The sequence below is a fragment of the Puma concolor genome, chromosome C1 (assembly GCF_028749965.1).
Source record: "Puma concolor isolate L17-30 chromosome C1, mPumCon1.1.hap2, whole genome shotgun sequence".
Classification (NCBI taxonomy): Eukaryota; Metazoa; Chordata; class Mammalia; order Carnivora; family Felidae; genus Puma; species Puma concolor.
Genome location: NC_141674.1, coordinates 34619230 through 34643634, shown reverse-complemented (window position 1 = coordinate 34643634; position 24405 = coordinate 34619230). Strand labels below are relative to the sequence as shown.

At 57.5% G+C, this 24405-nt stretch overlaps 2 protein-coding genes across 13 annotated transcripts in view; one reads left to right on the top strand and one right to left on the bottom strand.

The window, feature by feature from the left end:
* The window catches only part of SLC6A9 (solute carrier family 6 member 9), a 31594-nt gene extending 11175 nt beyond the window's left edge, over positions 1–20419 (top strand). For 2 of the 11 annotated variants that reach the window (XM_086716742.1, XM_086716743.1), the window contains exons 3-14: positions 6453–6609; positions 7220–7351; positions 7736–8006; positions 13936–14068; positions 14294–14428; positions 14520–14623; positions 15240–15477; positions 15568–15702; positions 15811–15910; positions 16000–16100; positions 18848–19018; positions 19097–20419. In XM_086716742.1, coding sequence (XP_086572868.1) covers positions 6453–6609; positions 7220–7351; positions 7736–8006; positions 13936–14068; positions 14294–14428; positions 14520–14623; positions 15240–15477; positions 15568–15702; positions 15811–15910; positions 16000–16100; positions 18848–19018; positions 19097–19327 — 1908 coding nt within the window. In that variant the 3' untranslated portion in view covers positions 19328–20419. Of the gene's footprint in view, positions 1–174; positions 325–5607; positions 5754–6432; positions 6610–7219; positions 7352–7735; positions 8007–13935; positions 14069–14293; positions 14429–14519; positions 14624–15239; positions 15478–15567; positions 15703–15810; positions 15911–15999; positions 16101–18847; positions 19019–19096 lie in introns of those variants that run through there. The other 9 variants (XM_086716750.1, XM_086716741.1, XM_086716745.1 and 6 more) reach the window with 9 other exon arrangements.
* On the bottom strand, positions 20374–24385 carry CCDC24 (coiled-coil domain containing 24). Of its 2 annotated transcripts, none has more exons than XM_086716755.1 (9): positions 23945–24385; positions 23609–23781; positions 23213–23388; positions 22959–23075; positions 22359–22433; positions 21752–21806; positions 21225–21294; positions 21036–21114; positions 20374–20953 (listed from the first exon to the last, which is right to left on the bottom strand). In XM_086716755.1, the coding sequence occupies exons 2-9, from the start codon at positions 23732–23734 to the stop codon at positions 20719–20721; spliced, it is 933 nt and encodes a 310-aa protein (XP_086572881.1). In that variant the 5' UTR covers positions 23735–23781; positions 23945–24385; the 3' UTR covers positions 20374–20718. The 2 variants fall into 2 exon arrangements, with proteins under 2 accessions (XP_086572881.1, XP_086572882.1); XM_086716756.1 differs by having other exon boundaries at positions 20374–20949.
* Between the last annotated feature and the right edge of the window lie 20 nt (positions 24386–24405).

Below are 24405 nucleotides of genomic sequence, written 5' to 3'. Positions count from 1 at the left end.
TTGTTCCAATAACTTGCTGGGAACAAGGGGAAAACACAACAAACCCCATGCCTCACTCTAGCTCTGGAGCACCCGCGCCGGGCTGCATGGGGACTGGCCGGAGGGGGAGGGCCAGCGGAGGGGGTAGGCAGAGCCTGGGGAGGAGATGAGGTGAAAGTAATTGACGCTGCCCAGCCGGCAGTGGGAGAGGCAGGGGATGCGTCAGTGTCGCCTGGAGCTGGCAGAGGTGTGAATGAGCAGCGGAGACACGCGCACTCCGCTCTGAGTGCTCATCCTGGGATGGCCTCGGCTCGTGGACCTGTGGCCCCCTCCTCCCCAGAACAGGTCAGTCACCTCCCAGAGGTTGAGCCCCCTCCGTGGAGCCAGGCGGTCTGGGAGGCTGGGCTGGGGGTGGGGAGAGGGGCTGAGTGGTCTGTGCCAGGGAGGGGCAGGCACAGCCAGCCAGCGAGACAGACACCGGCAAAAGTGACCCAGAAAGTTGCAACTGTGCAAAGGAGTGCAGGAAGAGTTAGCTATGTGGTGGGGGCATGGGGGAGGAGAGTGGGGGTGTGAGGGCTCCCCCAGCCCAAGGACCTGCTGAGAATCTGCTCTGTGTATCAAAGCTGCATTGTCCTAGCTCCCGGGGAGACGGGCCGGAGGTGCCCAGGAATTGTACTAATCAATACAGCCCCATTGTCCGTGCCACGGCAGTTACTCCTATGGGGAGAGTGAGTGAGGGGGCAGGGGACGTGGTACATGGACTCAGCAGTGAGGGTGGGGGAAGAGGATGGGATGGGAGGCTCAGCTGGGAGGCAAGAGACCCCAGAGAACGTTCACAGTGTCCACGGCAAGCGCCTGGGTGGGCATCAGTGTGGCCTCATCCCTAGAAGCTGGGGATGGGCAACGATGTCAGGGGCAGTGGGGCTGATGGCAGCGAGGGTTTGGGGATGGAGAAAGCCAACCTCCCCACCCTGTAGAGCATCCTGACTTGACCTTCAGAAGGCCAGAGAAGGAATGTCCTCTGGGGAGACATGGGTTGGGTTTGGGAGAAGCTTTATGCAGGGCTGCCCTCAAACCTGAGAACTGCCAGAGTCACAAACCAAAGCTACTTCCCAGAGTGCCAGCCTGCTGCCAACCGACTGGGGTAGAGGCTGCCCACAGCTGCTGCAGTGTGAGACAGGGCTGCTGGGCTTCTCCAGGGCAGGGGCAGGGCCCACCCAGTATTCCCCTTCGCTGCTCCCCAGGGCCTGGAGCGAAGCCTGGCATGCCTGGGGGTGCATCTCCTGTCTGCTCTAAACAATGTCGGCAGGTCTGTCTCCACTAATGAGGGCTCTGGACGAAACAGCACAGGGCATGCCTTTGGTTCTCTCACCTGCTTGAAGGCTTGGACTCCTAACAGGTGCCCAGAGCTCGCTCTCAAGTTTTCCTTGGGGCAGGAGGCACAAACAGCCCCTGGGTACTGCTCGGGACTAGGGTGGATTTTCCCATGGTCCTGCTTCTTCACCTCTGGCCCCGGACTCTTTCCCATATCTGGATAAGCCAGGCCAGATGAAGGGTGCTACCTAAGGGCCAGCCTGGCTCCTGGATTGATGGGAGATAACTTGGCGGGGGCAAGAATCTAGGGGGGCAAGGAGGTCGTGAGGTCTTCTAAGGCAGCCACAGTTTACTGTAATGGCTATTCTGCCTGAATTCCCCGCTGGGGCTCAGAGAAAGTTGCCAGTGATCTGGATTTGGCTCAAGGTCAGTCTGGGATGTGGGGTCTTGTCTGTCCTCCTCCATAAAGTTTGTCTTGGATGGGACTTCATCCCATGAGCAAACCCTGGGGCTGCAGAGTCCTGAACAAGAGGCCTGCTGGATCCCAGCGGGGCCCGCCCAGCCAGGGCAGCTCCAGGATTCTTTAGTGTCCACGGAGAGCAGGAGGAGGGAGCTCACAATTCACAAAAATATCCAGGGGACACTGATCTGGGAAGGCGGGAGTGAGGAGCCAGAGGAGAGCCACAGCCCAGGGTAGAAGTCTGGGCTGTCTCTAAGACTGTGCGTGACGAAAGGAGGAGGTACATCCAGTGGTGGTGGTTACCTCTGGGGGTCGGCTTTGCAGCTCTGTTTCGTTTTTACTCTTTGCTGTAGTTTCCTTTTTTCTTTTCTTTTCTTTCTTTCTTTCTTTCTTTCTTTCTTTCTTTCTTTTTTTTTTTTTTTTTTTTTTTTTGGTGCTAAGCTTGTAATGCTTTTATAATTAGAAGAAAAACAATAACATTTAAAAAAGTCATTTAGAAAGTTAGTGGGAACTGATGGAAGATACAGGAGAGGGTCAGAAATAGGAATATTCCAGGCAAGGCAGAATCACAGAAATTAGTAGATCTATTGAGGTTGTCCAGTCTGTCCACTGATTTCATAGTTAGTTAAGGACGCTGAGTTGCAGGGAGTGGAAATGACCTGCCCAGAGTCACTGGGGGAGCAGGCTCTAGAATGCTGGGGTTCTCACTGCCCCGCACAGGGTCCTGCCCTGCCAAGCCCAAGACATAGAGAGGAGATCAGGATTCCTCTCGAACACTAGGGGTGTTCCAAGTTCCAAGAGTTCGTCTAGAGCAGGAATAAGCCAGGCACTGGGCTACGTAAAGGATTTATGTAAGTGATTGCTCGGAATGGCTCATCCGGCTAGCCAGGCACAGGGGTGGGAGGTCACAAGTCCTTGTGCGGGACTGGACACTGCTGCCTTAAGGACTGCTCCTAAGGGGAAGGGGCATCTGAGGGTCTTATGCGCGTTGTACGGTGGACAACGTGGAGGATGATCATCCAGCTCACTGCACTCAACCATGGAAAGAAAGCTCCAAAGCCTGCATTCTGCCCAACTTGGGGGAGTTCAGGCACAGGGCAGGGCTGTCCATATCCTAGAGACCACCATCAGGCCCACGGCCATGGAGTCAGAGGTGAGGGTGGGGGCTATCCAGGGAGTCTGGGGAAGAAGCACCAGGCCACCATGGCTTAATTCACCACCGAGGTGTGAGCAGGGGAGGAAGAGAGAGCAGCGTGGGGCAGACAGTCAAAGATGGGTGATGGGCAGGAGAAACCTGGAGCCCAGCCAGTCGGCAGGGCTAAGCTGGGTTAGGCAGAAAGACTGCCAGTCTGGGTGAAACCATGAGCACCAAAGGATTCTTTCGTGGGCACCTCCAGGCCGACGTCCACTGCAGGGACAGTTCTTATCAGTGACACAGGTGTCCACCCAGCAGATGGAGAAAATGAGAGGCATAGGATAGGGAAGATTATGCAAGGAGAACAAAATCTAGGCAGCACTGGGAAAGGCTCACCAGCCATGGGCTTTGCTGCCCAGGAAGGAAGTGACAGAGAGTCCCCAGAGGAGAACAGAGAAGGGAACTGGAACCCCCAGAAGGCTCGAAGAGCACTTTGGAGATCCTTTCTTCCAGTGTACTTGGAGAAAGGTAGGCTTGCTCTATCCTCTGCAGAGAGCCAAGCCCTCACCAGCCAAGTCGCCTGAGCAGAGCTCGTGCTGGAATTGAAGTCCTGGCCATGGGGAGGCTCCCACAGTGACCTCCCAGCCACAGCTCCAGGAGGCGGCCCCACAGTGCTGAGATGCAGGGCTGGGGAGCGGAGCTGTGCTGCTTCTGCCGGGCGCTTCTCACACTGCTTGCAGGGTGTCACTGACCTCCAGCTCTCTCTGCACTGCAGACCCCTAGTGCTGCCGGGAACTTCCACTAGAGCCCCATCCCCAGCTCCCCCGTCCCAGGCCTCTGTCCCAGGCCTCCTGCCTCCCCTCCCCGAGTTGTGGGCTGTGGCCAGCAGGGCTGAAGTGGTTAGCGCAAGGCCCAGTGGTACGCTGCTCATTAATTGAGCAGTGCTGGCTCCCGAGGGCTCAGCCAAGCGGCTGCCTGTGGCACGTGGCTGGGGGCATCACCACCCTTGCTGTCCCCCTCGATGCCAGGGAAGGAGCAGACCCCAGAACCCCAAGTCTGGTCCTGTTGCGCTTGGTTGCGGGGGTGAGGGGTGGGGGTGGGCGGGGGCGGGTGGCTGGGGCCAGGAGAGAGGCCCCAGGCTACAAGACTTCGGTCTCGGCAACGGGCCTTGACTCTGCCCTGCCCATGAAACCATCCTGGACCCTCGAGTGTCTCTTTTACAGCTGTAACCACTGCTTCGTGACCCCACCCATGTACTCCGCAGCTGCCACAGTCTCCCATTGTGCCCCTAAGTAAACAAGCTTTGGACAGAATAAAACTGTTATTGTAGGGTCAACATATAGGAGCCCTATTTGACCGGGATTTGTTTGGGAATGCATAAACTGTCCCCAAGCAGGCCTCCCAGCCTCTGAAAAAATGCCCCCCTGGACTGTGCAGAATTGCTAGGCCTGTCCCAAAGAAGGCCCTAGGAGGTGATAATAGCCTTAGGCGAGATTCAGTAGGGGCCGGTCCCAGAGGGCACGCTCGGGCTGTGAGCCACCCTCTCCCAGAGCCAGACCGGCCTTCAGGCCCCTTCATCAGGGAAGCCTTCCTGACTTCACCCTACTTGCCCCTCACCTGGCCTCCTTCCATATTCCTGTGACTTGAGAACTTCCACTCTGTGGTCACCTTGTGGCTGCATATGAAAATCACCTATTTGTTTATTTCATTGATGGCTTGCTTCCCCACTAGACTTTGAGCTCTGAGTGTGTAGGGGTGTCTGTTTAGTTCACTGCTGGATTCCCAATGCCTGGCACAGGGCCTGGCACACAGTAGGTGTTAGTAAATCTCCATGGTTGCGTGAATGAATGTATGTAGACTCTTTCAGCCTGTCCATTTGCTCCGGGTGCTCCTTGAAGGGGACCCTGGTTCCTGGTGCTGTGTCCCCAGACCTCCCTGGAGGGTGTGAAGGTCAGTGTCTCCTCCAGGGGCAATGCTTGATTGCGTGTGCAGGACAGTTGATCCACAAGGGTGTCTCTGCCGTGGTGCCCGTGACATGCAAGCCAAAATCTGCCCACCATGGGAACAAGGGGTGCTTGGCTGGGACCTCCACTGGCCGCTGGTGCCTCCTGTGCCTGCATTCCCAAATGGGCCTTTCTGGAAAGCACACAGGTCCCAATGAAGCCGTTCCTTCCCTCTGCATTTGTGGGTCAGTGTCAGGATCCGACAGCATTTCAAAGCACCAGACCTCTTTGTTTATTGGCCAGTGTGACTGTTGTCCTTGAATATGTCTCTTTCAAGCTGAGGGTCAGTGTCACTTCAGCAACATCCCTCAGAAGCCATGCTGCTCTGTCTCTGATCCTGGTGTCCTCCTGGGACTCCTATCTGTTTCAAGAGAATAGCCCATCTCTGAGAGGCTCTCTCTGTCACTCAAGGACTGTGCTTCTCTGTTGGTGATTCTCAGGGTCCCTGTCTCCTAGTGAGACCCCCCCTGACCTCTAGGCTCTTGCTCAAGGTGGCTTGATTTCCTGTTCACCCTGGGAGGGGGTGGAAGGGGCGTGGCATGGGAAGGGGTGCATTTACACTTATAAAGGGACTTGCTGAGCCAGTTCCAATAGTACGGTTGGGGCTTAAAAGGGGCTGTCCTCAGTGGGGCCTCAGGCCACCCAGCCCAGCCCTGCAGCTCTCCAGGAAGGCCTGACTTCCTTTCCTTGGGGCAAATCCCCTCATCAGCCCTTCCTGGCCAGCCCCCTTCTCTCAGCTCCGAGACCTTTTTCCGGAGTCCCTCCCTCTGTTTCCCCTAGCAGAATCTGTCCTCCAAGTCTGGCGTGGTGCCTACAACTCTGGTCTCCTCCCCCAGCTCATGGCCAGCACCACCCAGCCCAGGTCAGCTTCCCCAGGGCCCTCTCCCCAGCCACGGGCGATATAGATGGCTCCCCTGGGCCCTCCCACCCAGAGTCCCAGAACGCCCTCCCCAAGTCTGGCCCTGCTCACTTGCTCCTCCAACCCCCACCTCACAGCCCTGCCCACCCTGTGCCCCCAGGAAAGCGCCTTCAGCTGGGGGGAAGGGGTCGGGCATCCCCTCCCCCGCACCGCCTGCCCATGGGCAGCGTGCTCAGCCTGGTGATGTGGTAGCGGCGGGTGGGGGGGGCTGTCTGGACACAGGCCCCTTTGTGCCCAGCCCGACTTGGCTGCTTGGTATGAGGCTCAGCTGCTCCCAGATCCTCACCCAGAGGGGAGAGGGGAGGCTTTGGAGGGGCTGGGGCTGGGGGGCTCTGGACTCGAGCGCCCTCTCAGCGTCCCACCTCTCGGATGTTGGCAGTCGCTCCCCAGGTGGGCTGGTGCTCCTGGCACGGGGTGCTGGGGGGCTGGTGAGGGAGGCCCCGCTTGGCACCCTCTGGCAGCCACTCCTCCCTTCTCCCCTTCTCTGCCAGGCCTGCCAGCAGCTCCTGCCAGCAGAGGGGAAGCCCAGGGTGGGGGTGGGGGCTTGGAGGGTCCATGGTGTCCCCGCTGGGAGAGGCCCAGAGGGTCAGGCACGGGAGCACAAATGCCTTTCTGATGGTAGCTTCTCTCCTGTCCCCACAGAATGGTGCTGTGCCCAGCGAGGCCACCAAGAGGGACCAGAACCTCAAACGGGGCAACTGGGGCAACCAGATCGAGTTTGTACTGACGAGCGTGGGCTATGCCGTGGGCCTGGGCAATGTCTGGCGCTTCCCATACCTCTGCTATCGCAACGGGGGAGGTACCCAGCGGGCACAGGGCAGGGACCACCCACTTGGATAGAGCCTACCCACCAAGGCGCGGGCTACCCCCTCCCTGGCACAGACCCCACTCCAGACAGGCTGGCCTCTGGCCTCTGGCTCTCCTCTCCTTCGCCCCCATCCCTGGCTTAGGTACCCTTTACTAAGGCACAGACCACCACCCCCTGACCCTGGCTATCTGCTGTTTGGGCCAGACCCTGCTAGCCTGCTCCCTCGGGGCGAGGAGCCCTGGAGAAAGGCACCCCAACCTCCCAAGTTTCCCAGTCTTATACCCCCTTTGTTTCAACAACCCCCTAAATGGTTCAGGGAATTTGAGGATCCCAGTGACTTATGTTTGTGAAATTGCTTGGTTAAGCCATCAAAGCCCACCCTCACATGATGGCTCTGGGGCCAGGATTCTGCTCAGGAAGCCTCTGTCAAATTCAAAGACAGGCCGTGGGTAGGATACCTCGGACCCAGGCTCCTGCTCAATGCGTGGCTCACCCTCCTCGGGTCTCAGCCAAACGCAAAGGTTTTGCTGTTGGGTTCTTGGCAGGAAGAGGGTGGGACCCCCCAGGCCCACCCTGAGCCTGCCCTTTCCCTGCCTGCCAGGCGCCTTCATGTTCCCCTACTTCATCATGCTGATATTCTGCGGGATCCCTCTCTTCTTCATGGAGCTTTCCTTCGGCCAGTTTGCAAGTCAGGGCTGCCTGGGGGTCTGGAGGATCAGCCCCATGTTCAAAGGTGAGGCCTGGGTGGGGTGCACACACACACACACACACTCACATGCACGTGTGCACACGCACACACACACGGGCTTCTGGGGGCCTACTCACCCATCTGTACAAACACTGCCAACCCCCACGGAGCCCTGGTGCTGACCCCAAGCCCTACATCAATGGCCAAGGCCATGGGTGCATGCTGGGATCCGTGTTTACTCGGCCTCCACCCTCCCCTCCCACCACGTGTATACACAAAGCCCCTTTGCCCCCCAGCTTGCCCCGGCCGAGGCCTTGACCTGTCCCTTCTGTGGCCCTCCATAACAGCTGCCCCTTACGTGCTTCAAAATTAACCTGGCCTCCTTCAGCTAGATGTGTGAGGCTGCTTCCATTCCTTCCCCTCTTCCAGGTGTGGGCTACGGCATGATGGTGGTATCGACGTATATTGGCATCTACTACAACGTGGTCATCTGCATTGCCTTCTACTACTTCTTCTCATCCATGACACACGTGCTGCCCTGGGCCTACTGCAGTAACCCCTGGAACACGCCCGACTGTGCCGGAGTGCTGGACGCCTCCAACCTCACCAACGGCTCCCGGCCTGCCGCCCTGCCTGGCAACCTTTCCCACCTGCTCAACCACTCCCTTCAGAGGACCAGCCCCAGCGAGGAGTACTGGAGGTGAGGCCCCACTGGGCCTGGGCCGGGGGGGGGGGGGGACTCCTGGTGCCAAGCCTCATCCCTCCCTCCCACCGTCGGGCAACTTCCTGCAGACCAGGTAGGATGCTGGGAACAGAGCATGGTAGAGGCACATGAAGAGGTAGAAGGAGTTTACAGGCTAGTTCAGGAGAAGAGGCTGACACCCCAGAGGGTGATGGAAGGCAGGATGTTGAAGTGAGAGTCCTTACAAAGTGCAGTGAGGGAGGCTCGGCGGTCAGGCAAGTCCGCAGAGGAGAGTCAGGGGGAAGGGGGGTGGCTTCCTGGTAAGAACGGCATAGCAAAGGCCCTAGATCCCAGATGAGCAGAGGCCGGACCTGAGACCTAGGGGAAGCTGTTCTGATGTAACAGGTGTGTGGAAAACCCATGGACCATAAAGGGGACCGGCGGGGCCACCAGCCTTCTTCGAGAATGTATGTGAATTAAGCTTAGACGTACTGCTGCAGAGCAAGGAGAGACAGCCATAGGGCTCTCCTGACCCCAGGGCTGTCATCATCAAGCTGTGCATAGGAAAGACAGCCTGGCACTCCTGTGCTCTGTGGTGACAGAGACTGCAGTCTTGGGGCTGGCTGCAGGGAAGCTGTTGCTGGAGGTGTTCTGTCACACCTCGTCCCAACAGGGTGGTTGTGAGGGCACAGTAGGATGTCCTAAAGGAAATTCCCCATGTCCTTGTGGGAAACCCGTGGGAAGAGAGTGTTGGGGGCGTGTGGGTAGGCCATGTTAATTCATTCACATTTTCGTGGTCTGCTCTGCCAGGCCCTGTGTGCCCATGGGGTCTGAGTAGCCCAGAGTCCCTGCCCTGAGGAGTTCACAATCTAGGGGGGAGACAGGCAGCTAATCATATTAGGGCCAGGTACCTACATGCCGATACGCTCAGGGATGTGGTCGGGGACACAAAGGAGGTGGTCAGTTCTGAGGGGATGGGGGCAAGAGGAAGTGGTCCGGAAGGCTTCCCAAGGAGGGAGGAGGGAGGTGTAGAAGGGATTGGGAAAGACACAGGCAGGTAAGCTGTGGCCAGGAGGTGGCAAGCTGGAGACAGGTGAGATAGAGTATTGAGACAGGAGAGGCCAGAGGCATCATAAGGCACAGGGCTTCCCGTGCCAGGCCGAGGGTTTGAAGTTTCTCCACCAACTGGTAGAGAGGCATAGGGGAGACGGCCAAGGCCCCAGGGAGACTTGCAGTCCTAGCAGGTCAATATCTTCTAAGCCTGGTCCCAGTGCTCAGACCCTGCAGGGCCCAGCTTCCCTGTGCCAGCCTCTGTGGTGCACCACAGCCATCCAAGGACAGCTAAGATGTCACTACCCGCAGGGGCTCATGGTGTAGACCACAGAGCTGCTGCCTCCCGGTGAGAGGCAGGCAAAATTACCTCTGGGCAGACTCAGCCATTCGGTCGCTGGACAGATCAGTTTTTGAGCACCTAGTAGGTACCAGACACTGCACTCAGTAGGGAGACAGAATGAGGAGTAAGACACACAGATCCTGCCCTCATGGAGGTCACGTCTACTGAGAGAACTAAGCAAATAAGTGCCCAGTTAGGTATTCTACTACGTTTGAGGCATGGCGTGGACTGGACAACTTGATTTAGACTAGGGGGTGAACCTGGAAGGACAAAGCCCCGCCCACACCCATGGGACTGCTCCGCGGGGTGAGAAGCTCTCACCCCAGAGGCCATCTGCCAGGGATTCCCAGCTGGGTAGGGCCACCCAGGGCAAAGCTCTGGAGATTTTATCCAGTACAATTAGAGGAGAATAGCCCTCAAAGAAAACTGGTCATGGGTGGGGCGCGGGTGCCCATTGGGTGGCCCATTGAACTCTTCTCAGGGCTGGAGCCAGGCCCGCCTGACTCGCCACTGTCCCAGACAGGACTTTCTCTGCAGGATGGCTCCCTGCTGCCCCCTCCTGGAGAGCCTGGGAACATGAGCCTTGAGAGGGCCGCCCAGGCTGGCTTCAGCAAGGGAAGTGAGGAGAGCAAACAACCCTATTTCCTGGGCACCTACTGTGTGCCGGGAGCATTGTTTCGTATAGTGTTATCCTTATTTTTCAGATTCAGAGACTGATGTTCAGAGGTTAAGGAACTAGGCAGCAGTGCTGTGTCAGGATATGCATGTCCCGCTGTGCCTGGTGCCTGGTGTGAATTAGGCCAATGATACTCTGCAGGTGATCTCGGTCCACAGTCTCCAACACCCCTTTGGAAAGCTATGTGATTGCATTTGAGCCCCACAACAACCTTGTTTGGTAGCTCGGGCAGGTAGGATAAAATATGCCCATTTTACAAGTGAGGAAAACAACTCAGAAGGATTAAGAGACTCCTCTGAAGCAAGAGAAGCTCAGAGGGCAGATTTCCGAACGCGGGTCTGCCTCTTGCTCACCCTCTGGCCCATGATCTCCTCTCTCTCTTTGTCCCTTCCGTCTCATTTTACGGTCCTCTGCGTGCTGGTCTGATTCCAGCCTGTAGGCCCTGAGCTCACGGCCATGCCCTCGCCTCCAGAGCCTGTGGTGCACCCCTCTCCCAGTGTCTTCATGGCAGTTCTGGAGTCACACAGACCTCACTCAAATCGTGGCTCTGCCGCTTATCAGCTGTCTGGCCTTGGGAGATCAGCAAACCTCTCTCAGTCATAGCTATTCATCCATTAAATGGGAGGAGTCACAACACCTACCTTGTCGTTATGAAGATGAAATGAGATCATGCGGCATAAATACCAAGAACAGTAATGGGTGTTCAGTAAGCCTAGTGACATCCACTGCTGGAGATGCAAAGAAATAGATTAGGGTGCTTTGTTTTCAAGGAGTTTATCATCAGGTTGGGGAAATTAATAAATAATGCAGAATGTGGGTCACCTGGGTGGCTCAGTCAGTCGGGCATCTGACTCTTGATTTCAGCTCAGGTCATGATCTCACAGTTTGTGGGATCAAACCCAATGTGAGGCTCTGCACTAACAGTGCTTAGCCTGCTTGGGATTCTCCCTCTCTCTCTCTCTCTCTCTCTCTGCCCCTCCCCCACTCTCTCTCTCTCAAAATAAAAAAAAATAAACATTAAAAAAATGATGCAGAATAATCCCAGAGATGTTATGCATCAAGAGCCAACTTATAAATATACTGGGTTCCAAAAGTTCTTAGGTGAATTGATCTCAAAACACATGGTCCCAAAACAAAACAAAAAAATAAATATGGTGCCATAAAAAGAAAGGTAGAATTCATTATTTCGTTTTTAGCCCCTAATATTGTAAATGCTGTGCCCTCGCAAATAATATAAATAATTAAAAATTAAACGCTACCAGTTTAACATATATAATCAGACAAAGTTAAAAAAAAAATCTTTGGAACAAGAAACGGTGCCTACTTTGAATGCTGTTGCTTGAAGTAAAGGAACCCAGGGTAATGACCCTGGGCTATTCTGGGGCAGAGCTTCCCAGCCGCAGGTGTTCTGAATAGGTGTGCCCGGCTGGGTGAGACCGGGGTAGCCTGGAGCCCCCAGTTGCCTTCAGCTTTGAGTGCCCTTGTCTGCTTACCCCAATGGCCCCAAAGTATTTTGTGTGTGTGCTATGAAGGAAAAAAGATTGGAAAGCACTGTTGAAGGGGCCCAGGTGCCTCTTGGTAGTCCCACAGCCCCTGAACTTCTCCATCCCTTGGCCTTTGGTTCCCCCATCGACTAAGAGCCCAGAGAAGGTCAAAGGCAGGGCCTGGCTCTGATGCCTGTTCACCGTGCCATCTCGGTGGTGGCAGTTGGGCAGGAGAGGGACGTGTTGGACAGCGCCCTTTCCTGGTCCTGGTGTGAAGGAAGGCCTCTAGGGAAGATTTGAGGCTAAGAAGAGGCCAAGCAAACAGCCTGGCAACATTGTCCCATGAGGGGACAGAATGACATCGCATCACAAGGTATTAAAAATGTTGCCATGAGGTTTGAGAACTGATTTGGAAAAAAAAGTGAAAATAGCTGAGAATGATAGAGGACAGCCTATGAGCTATCCTGAGAGGTCCTAGCTGTAAGAGGGGAAAGAAGGGAGCCTGTGTTTACCTAAACTCATCTACATATTATGCTATGTTGGCGTTATTATGCCCATTTTGCAGATGAGGAAACTGAGGCTCAAGAACTTGTCTGTCACTCATCACTTCTAGCCTGCCTCCCTCCCCAGGTTCTCTCCTTTCTACCTCCTGGTCCATTGTACCACAGTGTTCACTCATCCATTCAACAAATATTTACGGAGTACTTCTCTGTTCCAGGCACTTTTCCAGGCACTGGGGGTGCTAGGTACTCCTGCTTTCATAGAAGATGGATGACACACAAAATAAATAGATAAAATAAATAAGTTACAAAGAAAAAAAAAAAAAGGAGACCTGTGCTGTGGAGGAAAATATAGCAAAGAAGTGGGTGAGGAGTGCTGGGCTGGGGCCAGGGTTGCAGTTTGAAGCAGGGTAGCCAGCAAAGGCCCCTTTGCAAAGAGGGTACCCTGAGTAAATACTTGAAGGAAATGCGGAGGGAGGAAGCCATGTTGGCAAACCCAGCTGCAGAATTTGTGGGGTCCAGCGTGAAATGAACATATGGGGCCCCATGTTCAAATGTATTAGGATTTCAAGATGCCAGTGGCAGAGCATTAAACCCAGCACAAAGCCTTCTCAGTATGGGGCCCCATACGACTGCATACCACGCACGTGTGTGAATGGATGTTTGAGGGAAAGAGCACACCAGACAGAAGAAACAGCACATGCAAAGGCCCTGAGGGAGGGCATGCCTGGCATGATTAAGGAACTGCGAGGAGCCCAGGGCAGCCAGTGCAGGGGAGTAGGGTGGGAAGACAGGCGATCAGAGAGATGGCAGGTAGGGGGCAGTAGGTCACTTAAGGCCTTGCAGCCACTGTAAGGACTTAGGCTTTTCCACGGTGAGAGCTGGGAGCCCCTGCAAAGTTTTGAGTCAAGGAGAGACCCTGACGATGCTCCTATAAAAACCCTTCAGAAGCTTCCCATTGCTCTTGGGATAAAATTCAAACTTCTTGGCCTTGACTTTGTGGCTTCTTATAATCTGGCTTCTTCCTATCCTTTACCCTTCTCTATTCCCTTTACCTTCTGTTCTAGCCTCACTGAGCTGCTGACATGCCCAGGCCAGGCCGTGTTATTTATTTCATGACCCCCTGTCCTGCTGCATGCTGCTGCCCCAGCCTGGCATGCACTTCCTCCTCCCAATTCCTCAAACCTTAGCTCTAGCCTCACCTCTTCCGGGAAGCCTTCCAGTGTGCCCCTCCCCGTGGCACTGAGACGCCCTTCCTGGTGGTACCCACGTGCCTGATTCAGGTCTGTATGCACAGCACCTAGCACAGGGCCCGGCACATAAGTGTCCGATCGATTGAAAGGGCACTGCTGGTGTGGCATAGGGCGCCAGATAGAGCCACACATACCTAGGGGAGGAATTCTGGTTCGAGCCTAGGCCTGTACGCCCCAGGGCCTCCCGTCTTTACTCAGCACTCCACCATCTCCCTCGGTTCATCAGAGATGGAGAAGACTAGTGTGGGTGAAAAGCTCACAGAAAGCTTCCTGGAGGAGGTGACGCCTGATAGGATATGTCCAGTCTAGAGGAGAAGATGTTACTGAAGGGAGAAACGCACAAGCCAGGGCCTGGGATGGGCCCGGCAGGGAGTGAGACCTCCAAACCCGAGGGGCTGAGGAGGCTGGCCTCCAGGCACCCTTGAGGGTCCTGGGAGAGGCTGCAACCAGTGGAGTCTTAGGGCAGCAGGCAGAGGGGGTAGGGCGGGGTTAGCTGGGGCTGGGGCCTTACAGTGACACCCTCCTCATACATGCGAGGACCTCTTGAGAAAGGAGGTTGCTGCCAGGCTGGGCCCCGGGCCTTGGGAATCTGTTGCTGGGTGTCAGGGTCCGGCCTTCAACCAGAGTATCCCCTTCCCCAGGCTCTATGTGCTGAAGCTGTCAGACGACATCGGGAACTTTGGGGAGGTGCGACTGCCCCTCCTCGGCTGCCTCGGTGTCTCCTGGGTGGTGGTGTTCCTCTGCCTCATCCGAGGGGTCAAGTCTTCAGGGAAAGTAAGTACCCCTCCCTCAGCAGGGTCTGTGCCCACCCAGAAAGATCCTGCCTCCCCTGCCGGGGTGGTGTGTAGGAGTCGGGGGCAGGCGGTGATGAAGGGACATGAGAGGGGAGGAGGAACCGGAGGGCCGGCTGAGGTTGGAGGGCCGGGGAGGGGGCGCCCAGGGCAGGAAGAGCTTGGAGGAGTCCAGTGGAGGATCTTGCACCTTGCATCTTGCACGCAGGTGGTATATTTCACAGCCACATTTCCCTACGTGGTGCTGACCATCCTGTTCGTCCGCGGCGTGACCCTGGAAGGAGCCTTCACGGGCATCATGTACTACCTGACCCCACAGTGGGACAAGATCCTGGAGGCCAAGGTGGGCTGGGGAGGAGGGCCTGGAAGGGGCAGGGAGGGGCAGAGAGGCGCCTGCCTCTGACCCCAGCTGCTCTGCCCGTCCTGCCCCACAGGTGTGGGGGGACGCCGCCTCCCAGATATTCTATTCGCTGGGCTGTGCGTGGGGAGGCCTCATCACCATGGCATCCTACAACAAGTTCCACAACAACTGCTACCGGTGAGACTCTCCCTGCCAGCCCGGGGCTGCCCCTCTACCCTGCAGCCTTCCCCAGGAGTCCCCAGACCCCCAGGTCCAGTGCAGCCCCCTGGACCCCCTGCTAGGGCCCTCCATTCCACTCACGGCCTTGAGGTCCTGGGAATGCTGGGTCTGGATCCGGCCACTGGAGAACACAGAAGAAGGTGGGGACAGTGATGCCCCAGGGGTCTGTGAGGACTCAAGAGCCTCAACCTACTTGAAAAGGCCCAGAGCAGGGGCATCTGGGTGGCTCAGTCGGTTAAGTGTCTGACTTCGGCTCAAGTCATGATCTCTCAGTTCGTGGGTTCGAGCCCCGCGTCTGGCTCTGTGCTCACAGCTGGGAGACTGGAGCCTGCTTCGGATTCTGTGTCTCCCTCTCTCTCTGCCCCTCCCCCACTGGTTCTCTCTTTCTCTCTCTCTCTCAAAAATAAATAAATAAACTTAAAAAAAAAAAAATAAAGAAAGGCCCAGAGCAGACCAGGAAAGAGGTTGGGGGGCCTTCTGTTCCTAGAACTTTCCATCTCAGTTCTTCTCTCAGCCCTAACTGGGCAAAGGGAAGCAAATTGCACATCCTGAGCCCCATTTTCCTCCCCAACAGGGACAGCATCATCATCAGCATCACTAACTGTGCCACCAGCGTCTATGCTGGCTTCGTCATCTTCTCCATCCTGGGCTTCATGGCCAATCACCTGGGTGTGGACGTGTCCCGTGTGGCTGACCACGGCCCTGGCCTGGCCTTCGTGGCTTACCCTGAGGCCCTCACGCTGCTGCCCATCTCCCCGCTCTGGTCCCTGCTCTTTTTCTTCATGCTCATCTTGCTGGGGCTGGGCACTCAGGTATGAGGTGCAGGACCTGGGCCAGTGGCTTGGGGAGGGAGGAGGCAGAGCCAGAGGCCAGGCCCCTGCTCTGATGGCCACATCCTGCAGTTCTGCCTCCTAGAGACACTGGTCACAGCCATTGTGGATGAGGTGGGAAATGAGTGGATCCTGCAGAAGAAGACCTATGTGACCTTGGGCGTGGCTGTGGCTGGCTTCCTACTGGGCATCCCCCTCACCAGCCAGGTAAGACCTGAGGGAAAAGCTGGGCTGGAGTTGCCAAGGTAGGGGGGCATAGTGGGTGGGGGAGCCCAGCCTCAGGCACCCCCGGCTCAGCTGCCCACTGGCCCGTAGGCAGGCATCTACTGGCTGCTGTTAATGGACAACTACGCGGCCAGCTTCTCCTTGGTTGTCATCTCCTGCATCATGTGTGTGTCCATCATGTACATCTACGGTAAGTGCCTGAGCTTCTGTGGCCTCTCTGGGCCCAGCCCCCACCTATCCAAGCTGCTCTCCCAGCCCTGCTGACACCGCTCTCTCCAGGGCACCGGAACTATTTCCAGGACATCCAGATGATGCTGGGATTCCCGCCGCCCATCTTCTTCCAGATCTGCTGGCGCTTTGTCTCTCCGGCCATCATCTTTGTGAGTTCCGGGGCTGGCCCCTCCCTCCCTGCTGCCCCCAGGCGAGTGTCCTTCTCTTGGGAACCAGCAGAGGGAGAACAGGAGCCCATTCATCTGGCCAGAGCTCCCCGACGGGGTCTCTGCATCCACAACTCTGGCCATTGGGAGACGGAGAGAGGTTGCACAGTCAGGCGGAGACTTAGAAGCACCCAGGCACTGGCCTGGGGTTAGGAAGGGAGCATATAGAGCCCTGGGTTTGACTGAAGACAGTGCCCAGCCTTGGAAGGGGAAAGCAGGCTGGCAGCGGCTGAGAGCTGGCCCTCCCTGCCTCCTTGGCGTTCCTGCCTGGTATCCCCAGAGAGGCCTCAGGAACAATTAGTGATATTGGTGTCAGCTCCATTGGCTTTGCTGAGCTCCTGCCTCCAACCCCTCTTAGCTGAGGTGCCTGGAGTACGTGGTGTGAATGCGTGAGTGTTCCAGAAGCGGGTGGTACAAGTCAGATGTCAGCTCAGGGTCAGGGGCAACCTCTTAAGCCTTCCAGACTTGGGAGAGGGAAGATCTCCACCAGTATTCAACACCTGGGAAACTCCCACGAGGGAGATGAATTGGTGGAGGGAACTTCCCCATGGCCAGCAACCAGGCATTTTCTGCACGGTGTTCATGTATCGACTCATGTGATACAACTCGCGGGTATCGTTATTATTCCCACTTTACAGATGAGGAAATGGAGGCACAGAGATGTTAAGTAATCGACCGAAGTTTACACAGCTGATAAATGACAGAGCCAGCCTTCAAAGCAGGTAGTCCAATCTGGAGCCTGCAGGCTGGGCCAGTGCTACACTAGAAACACCCGCAGGAAGGGGGAGCGCTCCATGGACTACTATCTGATTTTGCCCCCTTATGGTCAGGGTGGGAGGAAGGGGCACAAAGTGTTTGACAGTGGAGTGGTCACTCCGCAAAGAGGCAGGGCCATCTCTGAGTGACGGGAGGGTCAGCCCAGTGGCAAGGGCAGCATTCAGTCACGTTCCCGTCAAGCCCAGCTTCTCTGTGCCACAGGGAGCTCATCACCGGATTTCCACTTTGGCTCATGTTTCTGGGTGCGGTGGGGAAGGCCCCTGAGGGCTGAGGCCTCCACCACATGGGGGGTGTGGGATCTTCCCCGAGGCTGGCACAGGCACCAGCTCTGGCCACTGGCCCAGCTTTGAAACAGGAGGAACGGAAGCCTCCTGTAAGTGGTGGGAGGCCAGGGAGGCCAGACATTGCTGCCAAGCGCCCTGCTCTCCGGGGGTTGTGGCTGAGGCCGTGCCCAGGACCAGCTTGAGGGGAGCTCATCCTCTAGAGCTCCGAGGAGGCTGCCACCCTGGGCAGAGACCTGGGGTACCGACCAAGGCAGGGAAGGAGGCAGGAAGGAGATGGGCACAAGAAGGTTCCAGAGGGGCAGCCTTGGCCTGGGTCCAGTGTCTCTGCGAGATTGAGGCAAGGTGGGCAGTGCCCTCTCTGTGCTCAGAAAGCCAGGCTGGAGTCACCTTAAGGTGAGGACTCCAGGCCCCGTGGACTCGTGTGTCTGGGCTGTTGTGTCTTCTCTGGGAGCTTTACTTCTTTATATTTCTGAAAAACTCTTTTTGACAAACCATCTTTTTCCGTCAGGGATCAGGATCTAGTTCCATTCGGGAAACTTGACATAAGCTTTCACTATGTGCAGCATCCCAGGAGGGCCCCCCACTGGATGTGGGTCTTGCTCTCCTGAATTTGGTCACTGGGATGCATCTGAGAGCTCAGGAGGCCGATGCTGAGCCCTCCTGGTGAGTGGCGCACACATACCCAGGCCCTCTGGGTGGTCCATGAGCCACCCGCCCATCTTTCCGCTTCCTTAGTTTTTTTGCTGTTGCTGCTGTGGCCCCAGGCTCCACTTCCCGTCCCACTCATCTCTTTCCAAAGCGGCTCCTGGCCTCCAGCCTGACACCCATCATTTATAGCTTTTGGGGCCTCCCCGGGCTGTCACCCTCTCTACAGCCATAGAGAGGGCTTCGTGCTCCCCTCTCCCCCATTGCCCCCACCTCTCTGCACAAGTCAGTTCAGATCAGCAAATGAGGTTGTGCCAGGCACTGTGCTGGGCCCTAGAGACCCAGAGCTGAGGCAATCCCAGGAGCTCCCCAGGCTATGGGAAACATTAAACGCTTAGCAGACAGAAAATGCCATTGAGAGCCCTTTGAGGAAGAGGGATGAGAAATCTGGAGAGCTTCTTGAAGGGGGCGACATTTGCACAGCATCTGACAAAATGTAGAGGATTCTCCAGAATAAATGAAGAGGGAGGAAAATGCTGGGTGCAGTCAAGACATTGAGACAAGGGTCATGTGGCCAGAAGGATGAGCTGAGATCTGGATGTGAGTTGGTAAAGCCCTAAGGCCAAGGATTTGGTCTTACTTCAGTAGGCAATAGGGAGCCATTGCGAGTCTTTGAGCAGAACTGACTGACTTCAAAGGGGACATCGATTGTTCTCTGGCTGATTCAGGATTATGGCGAAGATGGACCTCTCCTCTTCCGCAATGCCTACCTGCCCACCATGCCTTGGCCTCTGGTTCCTTCCACTTCTTCCACTACCCAAAACTTGACTTTGCCCCTGTCCTTCCCCAAAAATGTCTCTTTCTAGTTTGGGAAACTGGAGAGGAAGGGAAGGAGTGCTGAGAGGAGGACCGAGCCCCGGGGAAAGGCGGGGGTGGAGAGTACTGGGCAGGCCTCACGTGCACTCCCATCCCTCCTCTCTGCAGTTCATTCTCATTTTCACGGTGATCCAGTACCAGCCAATCACCTACAACCACTACCAGTATCCAGGCTGGGCTGTGGCCATCGGCTTCCTTCTGGCTCTGTCCTCCGTCATTTGCATCCCTCTCTATGCCCTGTTCCAGCTCTGCCGCACAGATGGGGACACCCTCCTCCAGGTGAGGGGTGGGGGCAGGCAGCAGCTAGCTGAACCGGGAGGGGGTGGGTGGATGGGGCTTAATGGCTTCTTTCTGAAGTGCCCTGCCCACCCCCCATGTCTACCTCTCCTGCAGCGTTTGAAAAATGCCACAAAGCCAAGCAGAGACTGGGGCCCTGCCCTCCTGGAGCACCGGACTGGACGCTATGCCCCCACCATACCGCCTTCTCCTGAAGATGGTCTTGAGGTCCAGCCGCTGCACCCAGACAAAGCCCAGATCCCCATGGTGGGCAGTAACGGCTCTAGCCGTCTGCAGGACTCCCGGATATGAGCACAGCTGCCCGGGGAGTGCCCCACCCCCGCCCATGCTCCCACCACAGAGACTGGGGAGACAGGGGACAGGTGTCACCGCCTGCCCCTGCCATGCCCTGGCCAGGGTGGCTGCTGTCACCTTGGCCATCACTGGTAGCGTGGTCATTTGTGCTCGTGTCCCCAGTGTTTACAGGTCCCTTGGGTGCCAAGATGGCAGCTGGGGATGGGTGTGGGCGATGGGAGGGTCGGTGGGGGGGCCCAAAGCACTTTGGAGGGGTCTCAGGCCAGGTCCCCAGAGATCTGCTGGGCTTTACATGGCCTCTGATGCCCCCACACTCTGCCCTGAGCTGAGGTTCTAGGTTGGCCCCCTACCTGTCCCCCTCCTTAGGCCTCCAGCCTCCTGACCAGTGTTCCTGCCCTCAGAGCAGACCCCAGCCCTGCCCAGGCAAATTTGGGTCTTCCTACCTGGGAGCAGGGTGACGGGCTAAGGGGCTATACAGTGTTACTCGTCAGGCTGTGCCACCCAGCCCTGTCTGTCTGTGTAATTATTTTTGTAAAAATTGTATTATCGTGGTTGCCACTCCCATGCCCCCAGCCTCGGGCCCCCTCTGTCTTCCAGGCCTGCCTGGACCTCACTTGGCTGCTCTGGGGTCTCCACACCTCATTCCAGCCCTAGCTGTCAGGCCCAGCCAGCAGAGGCCCATGACCCAGCAGCCTGCCCAAAGCACTAGTTTCTGGGGGCTAGGGGTGGGGTGCTGCTCAGCAGGAGGTTTGGACCCAGAGCCCTGGGGAAGGGGACCTTACATGAAACCCCCTTGCCCTCCCTCCACCAGGCGAAAGGAAGGCCCAGGCTTCCCAAACTGGGCTGCCCTTGTTCATGTGCCAAATGGCCCCAGCCTGCGTGCCCCATCCCCTCTCTGGAGCCAGAGCTCCCTCGCCCTGCAGTGTCTGTCTGTCCATCCTCTGTGCCCCTCTGTGCAGTGACAACCCCAGAACAGCCGCCTCTAATCCTCTGTAGCAATAACGGTGCACCGCCCACCCCTACCCATCCGTGCACCACTAGGATTTTAAAGTCCATAGATTTTAATGAAATTTCTATTCCTGTCTCTGAGCTGCTGCTGTGCTTTGTGTGAGTCCCCCAGGGGGACAAGAGTTGGGGCTGGGATGAGACCTCTGCCTGCCAAGAGTTTGTGGAGGGCTGGGAGAAGAAAGGCCAAAGGCTATGGTCGTCAGAAGCAGACACTAGGGACTTGGTGAGGGGGTGGGGCAAGGGCCAGATAGACAGACAGCCTTGGCGTCCTGGCCAGGGCCCATCCAACCAAGACGAGATCTGAAGCGGGCTGGGCCACGGCAGCTGAGAGGTGGCAGCAGAGGATGGGGTGAGCCGAAGCCTACTTTGTGACCGGTCGTTCAGGTTGGGGCCTGGGGTGCTGTACTGGACATTGGAGTAGAAGCTGGCCTTTTCCCAGGGCTGTGCTGAAGCTTCCGTCCCCAGCGGCAGGTGGTAGTCAGGCCTCGAGGTCGGGGGCAGCGCTCCAGAGGAGGGGCAGGCAGGCAGCACCGGAGAGGCTCAGCCCAAACTCCAGAAGCCCCACGGAGGCAAGGCAAGGGTCTGAGACCCTTGGAGGACCCCGCGGGCTGCTGCCTGAACAGGAAAGAGTAGCTGTGAGTGAGCAGTGGCCTGACCCTAGGCCTACCCTGTCAGCCATCCACCTGCTCCGGTTTACCTGTGGCTGGAAGAGACACAGGAAGGCCTCAGAGGCACCTGCAGCTCTTGTTGCATAGCCACCTTCTGTTCCCGTAGCTCTGGAGGACAGGTGTACCTGAGTCACAGCACCCAGCAGTTCCAGGGTGTGTACAAGTGTGGGGCAGGGGGCAGCAGGCTGGGTGCTCTGGGGTCCACTTGGGATCCTTACCTGCCAGGGTGGGCTCTAGGGTGGCCTCAGAGGGCTGGGATGCCCCTGTATACTCCTCTTCCAGGCGGCGCTGCAGGGAGAGCTGGCTCAGTGCCCCGGCCACAGGCAGGGGAGGGGCAGGGCAGGATACAGAGGCCATGATCCCATGGCGGGACCCCAAAACCAGCCCAGGCAGTCCCTGGGGACAGCACACTCCCACCCTCCACCCAAAAAGCCCAGCTTGGTAAAGTGCTGGCTGGCTTGGACTCAGACTTAGGGAAGGGAAGGAGCCAAGGACCAGGGGCAAATTTCACAAGTTAATCTAAAAGTGCTGACCTTGGACTTAGGGGCTCAACCAGAATCTTCTGGATTCACACACACACAGGGAACGTGCACGTGTGAGAAAAGGACACAGGACTCGCACACCTTTACATGCACATACGCACAGGGACATGCCCGTTTGTGGGTCTCACGCACCAGGTGAGAGGCAGGTGAGTCTACACTCAGCAGAAGGGCTCTGGGCAGCGAAGCCCAGGGCCGCAGCTCACCTGTAGGATGGGGATCATCCTCTCCAACGTGTGACACTCCTCCTCCAGGAGGCTCCTGGGACACATGGGAGTAAGGCAGCCAGGACCAGTGCCACAGGACTGTCTCAGCTGAGCCGTCCACATAGCGCTAACCTCCAGCTTTCACCTCCACCAGGCCCTCCTTCCTCAGCCCACCTTGCTCTCTGTGGCCGGGTGCTGGCCCAGCCTTCCAGCCCTTGCGGGCCTCTCCCTGGGCAGGATGTGTCTGTCCCTTGCCTCCCTCACAGTGCCCACCATCCTCTCTATTGCATGGGCCTCGTCCTGCCTCCATTCTGCCCTGCATCACGGCCATTCCCCTTCTCAAAACCCTTCCGTGGTTCCCCACCTCAGGATAAAAATCTTCGGGGCTCAGCGCCTGCTGGCATCCATCATTAACCACTTCCTGGAAGCAACTGCACAGGCCCTGCAGCAACCTGCCCTTTCCACCTCTCAGCCTTCCCCTCCTGGTCTCCCCACCAGGTGTGCGGCCTCCTCCTCCTCTCTCACAGTCCAGTCCCAGTACTTTAAGACTGGTCCCAGCCCCATCCTCCCTGTCTCCACCCTCACCACGCACACTCAGGGGCCTCACCGCAGGTGTCTGGCAACCTGGTCGATGCTGGACACGTTCAGCTGGTCCTTGATGACGCTGAGTTCCCTCTGACTGCTGCTGGCAGATGAGGCCAACATCACAACCCCCCCCCCCCCCGCCCCATGTTGCCTCACCCCAGGCCTTCAGGACACGAATGCCACTTCTCCCAGACAATCCTGTGTCTTTTCTCACAAAGGCAACATAACATAGTGCAAAAGGGGAGGAGTTCTGGAGCCTGGGTTTGCAAATGGGCTCTGCCACCCTTCAGTGTGTGTGACCTTGTGCAAGTCAAGTATCCCTTCTGAGTTTTAGTTTCCTCATCTGTAAAAGGGGGCCACTGCTCCCCACAGAGTTGTGTAAGAACTAGAAATAAGTGGCTGCTTCCATTCACTTACGAATGTGCTCCTTTCTCACTTATTTCATTTGGTCCCCAGCGCTCTCTAACCCAGCCCTCACTGATCCATACATGTGGTTGTAGGAGGTCCAGCTCCAGGCCAGGAACTTCTCCGTGGAGCCAGGTGGAACCCACCAGCTGGCTGGGGCCCTCTGCTAAGCAGGGAGCGATCCCTCCTCTCCTACCTAGATTCACCTCCACTTTACCTGGATTCACCAGCTCTCATCTGGAATATCTCCTGTTCTGGCAAATTACACCCAGGCTCCTCCAGGGCAAAGCGCAGGACCCTGGGGCTATACTGGATCCAAGCCTGGGTCTGGTCTCTGCAGAAGATCACAGAAAGAAACTCCGAGGCTCCTTCCAGGGAACCACAGGAAGGCAATCCTGGCCCCTTATCAGGCACAGGGCTAGCCCCTCTTAGTTTTGCTGTGGGGCTTAGCCCCAGGTCTGAGGTTCCCACCTGCCCTCGCAGATGGCCTTCTGGCGGAGACCAAGGAGTAGCTGTCTCAGTTCCTGGCGCACGAGGTCTCTTAGGAGGGGCGGTGGTGCCAGAAGGGAGGAGGGGTCAGAGGTGGGTCGGGAGCCAGAGGCTTGGGAGGATCGAGCCTCACGGAGCAGTGACTGTAGCATCACCACCTGCAAGGAGAGCTGGGACACCTTGCGACTGGGGAGAGAAGTGACGGGCGTGAAGGGGGCTGGGGGACTGAGGGGCAGAGAGGAGTCAAGAGGGCTGGGCGGACAGTGAGATGCAGCAAGATCTCGAGAGTTATCGGGCAGGGCCAGGGATCCGGAGGAGGTGGGGAAATCACCCGAATCGTGGGACAGGCCTGGAGTGACCCATCAGCCCACTCCCCACCTCTGCCCGCAGTTCCAGGCTCAGGTCCACCGTCGTCTCCCCCAGAATCCTCTTCACTTCGGGCCGCTCCGGGAGCGGAACGTGCTCCTCTACCAGCACCCACAGCGACGGGGAGTCCCAAGACATGGCCCGCCCGCGCCGCCACTCCGCGACAAGCGGCCCCAGGCTCCGACCTGCGGGAGAGCAGGTCGGAGCGCAGCATCACTACAAGGCTGGTAGTCCAAGGCTGGCCCTGCCCCTCGCTGGCCTCGCGGGCCACGCCCTCAAGCTTGTCGCGTTCGCCGGCCTCTCCCAAGCCCCACCCTTGTTCTGCCGCTAGTCAGTGACTGGAATTACTGGGTTGGGAGCACTGGCCTCTGGCGCTGTCCCTTCTGCCCCGCTTCTGCCTGACTCTCGGGGGCCGCGATTCCCGGTCACGGCCCCCAGGAGCCGGGCAGTGGAGACCAGGGCCCTAGCCCCGCCTCTTCCGCGCGGCCGTCACCCGGGAGACCGCGCCGCTACCCAGGCCCCGCCCCTAGCCATCCCAGGTGGGGAGGGCGGTGCCAGCTCGCGAGGAGTCGGACCCACGGCGGAGGCAGGTGGTTTGGAAGTCCGACCATCCACAGAGTTCTGACGCCAAGCGCTGTGGGCTCATCTCTGGGCAGCATTCGGCTTCGGGGCAGGTGGGAAGAACCCAGAAATGGGATTCCCCCTGGGATTATTACTTCGTTGCCTCCCCTAGCCCGGAGGCAGCGGCAGGGTAAACCTTTCCTCTTAGGGTTGGCGGAAGTCTCGCGAGCGACTGCGCTTGGAGGGGC

What these genes read in the sequence shown, in the direction of transcription:
- CCDC24 (XM_086716755.1), bottom strand. Translation starts at nt 23,734, where the DNA reads ATGTCTTGGGACTCCCCGTCGCTGTGGGTGCTGGTAGAGGAGCACGTT. An exon ending in AAGGCCATCTGCGAGGGCAG is followed by an intron (nt 23,076 to 23,212) that starts GTGGGAACCTCA and finishes GATCTTCTGCAG; the next exon opens with AGACCAGACCCAGGCTTGGA. An exon ending in CAGGTTGCCAGACACCTGCG is followed by an intron (nt 21,807 to 22,358) that starts GTGAGGCCCCTG and finishes CATGTGTCCCAG; the next exon opens with GAGCCTCCTGGAGGAGGAGT.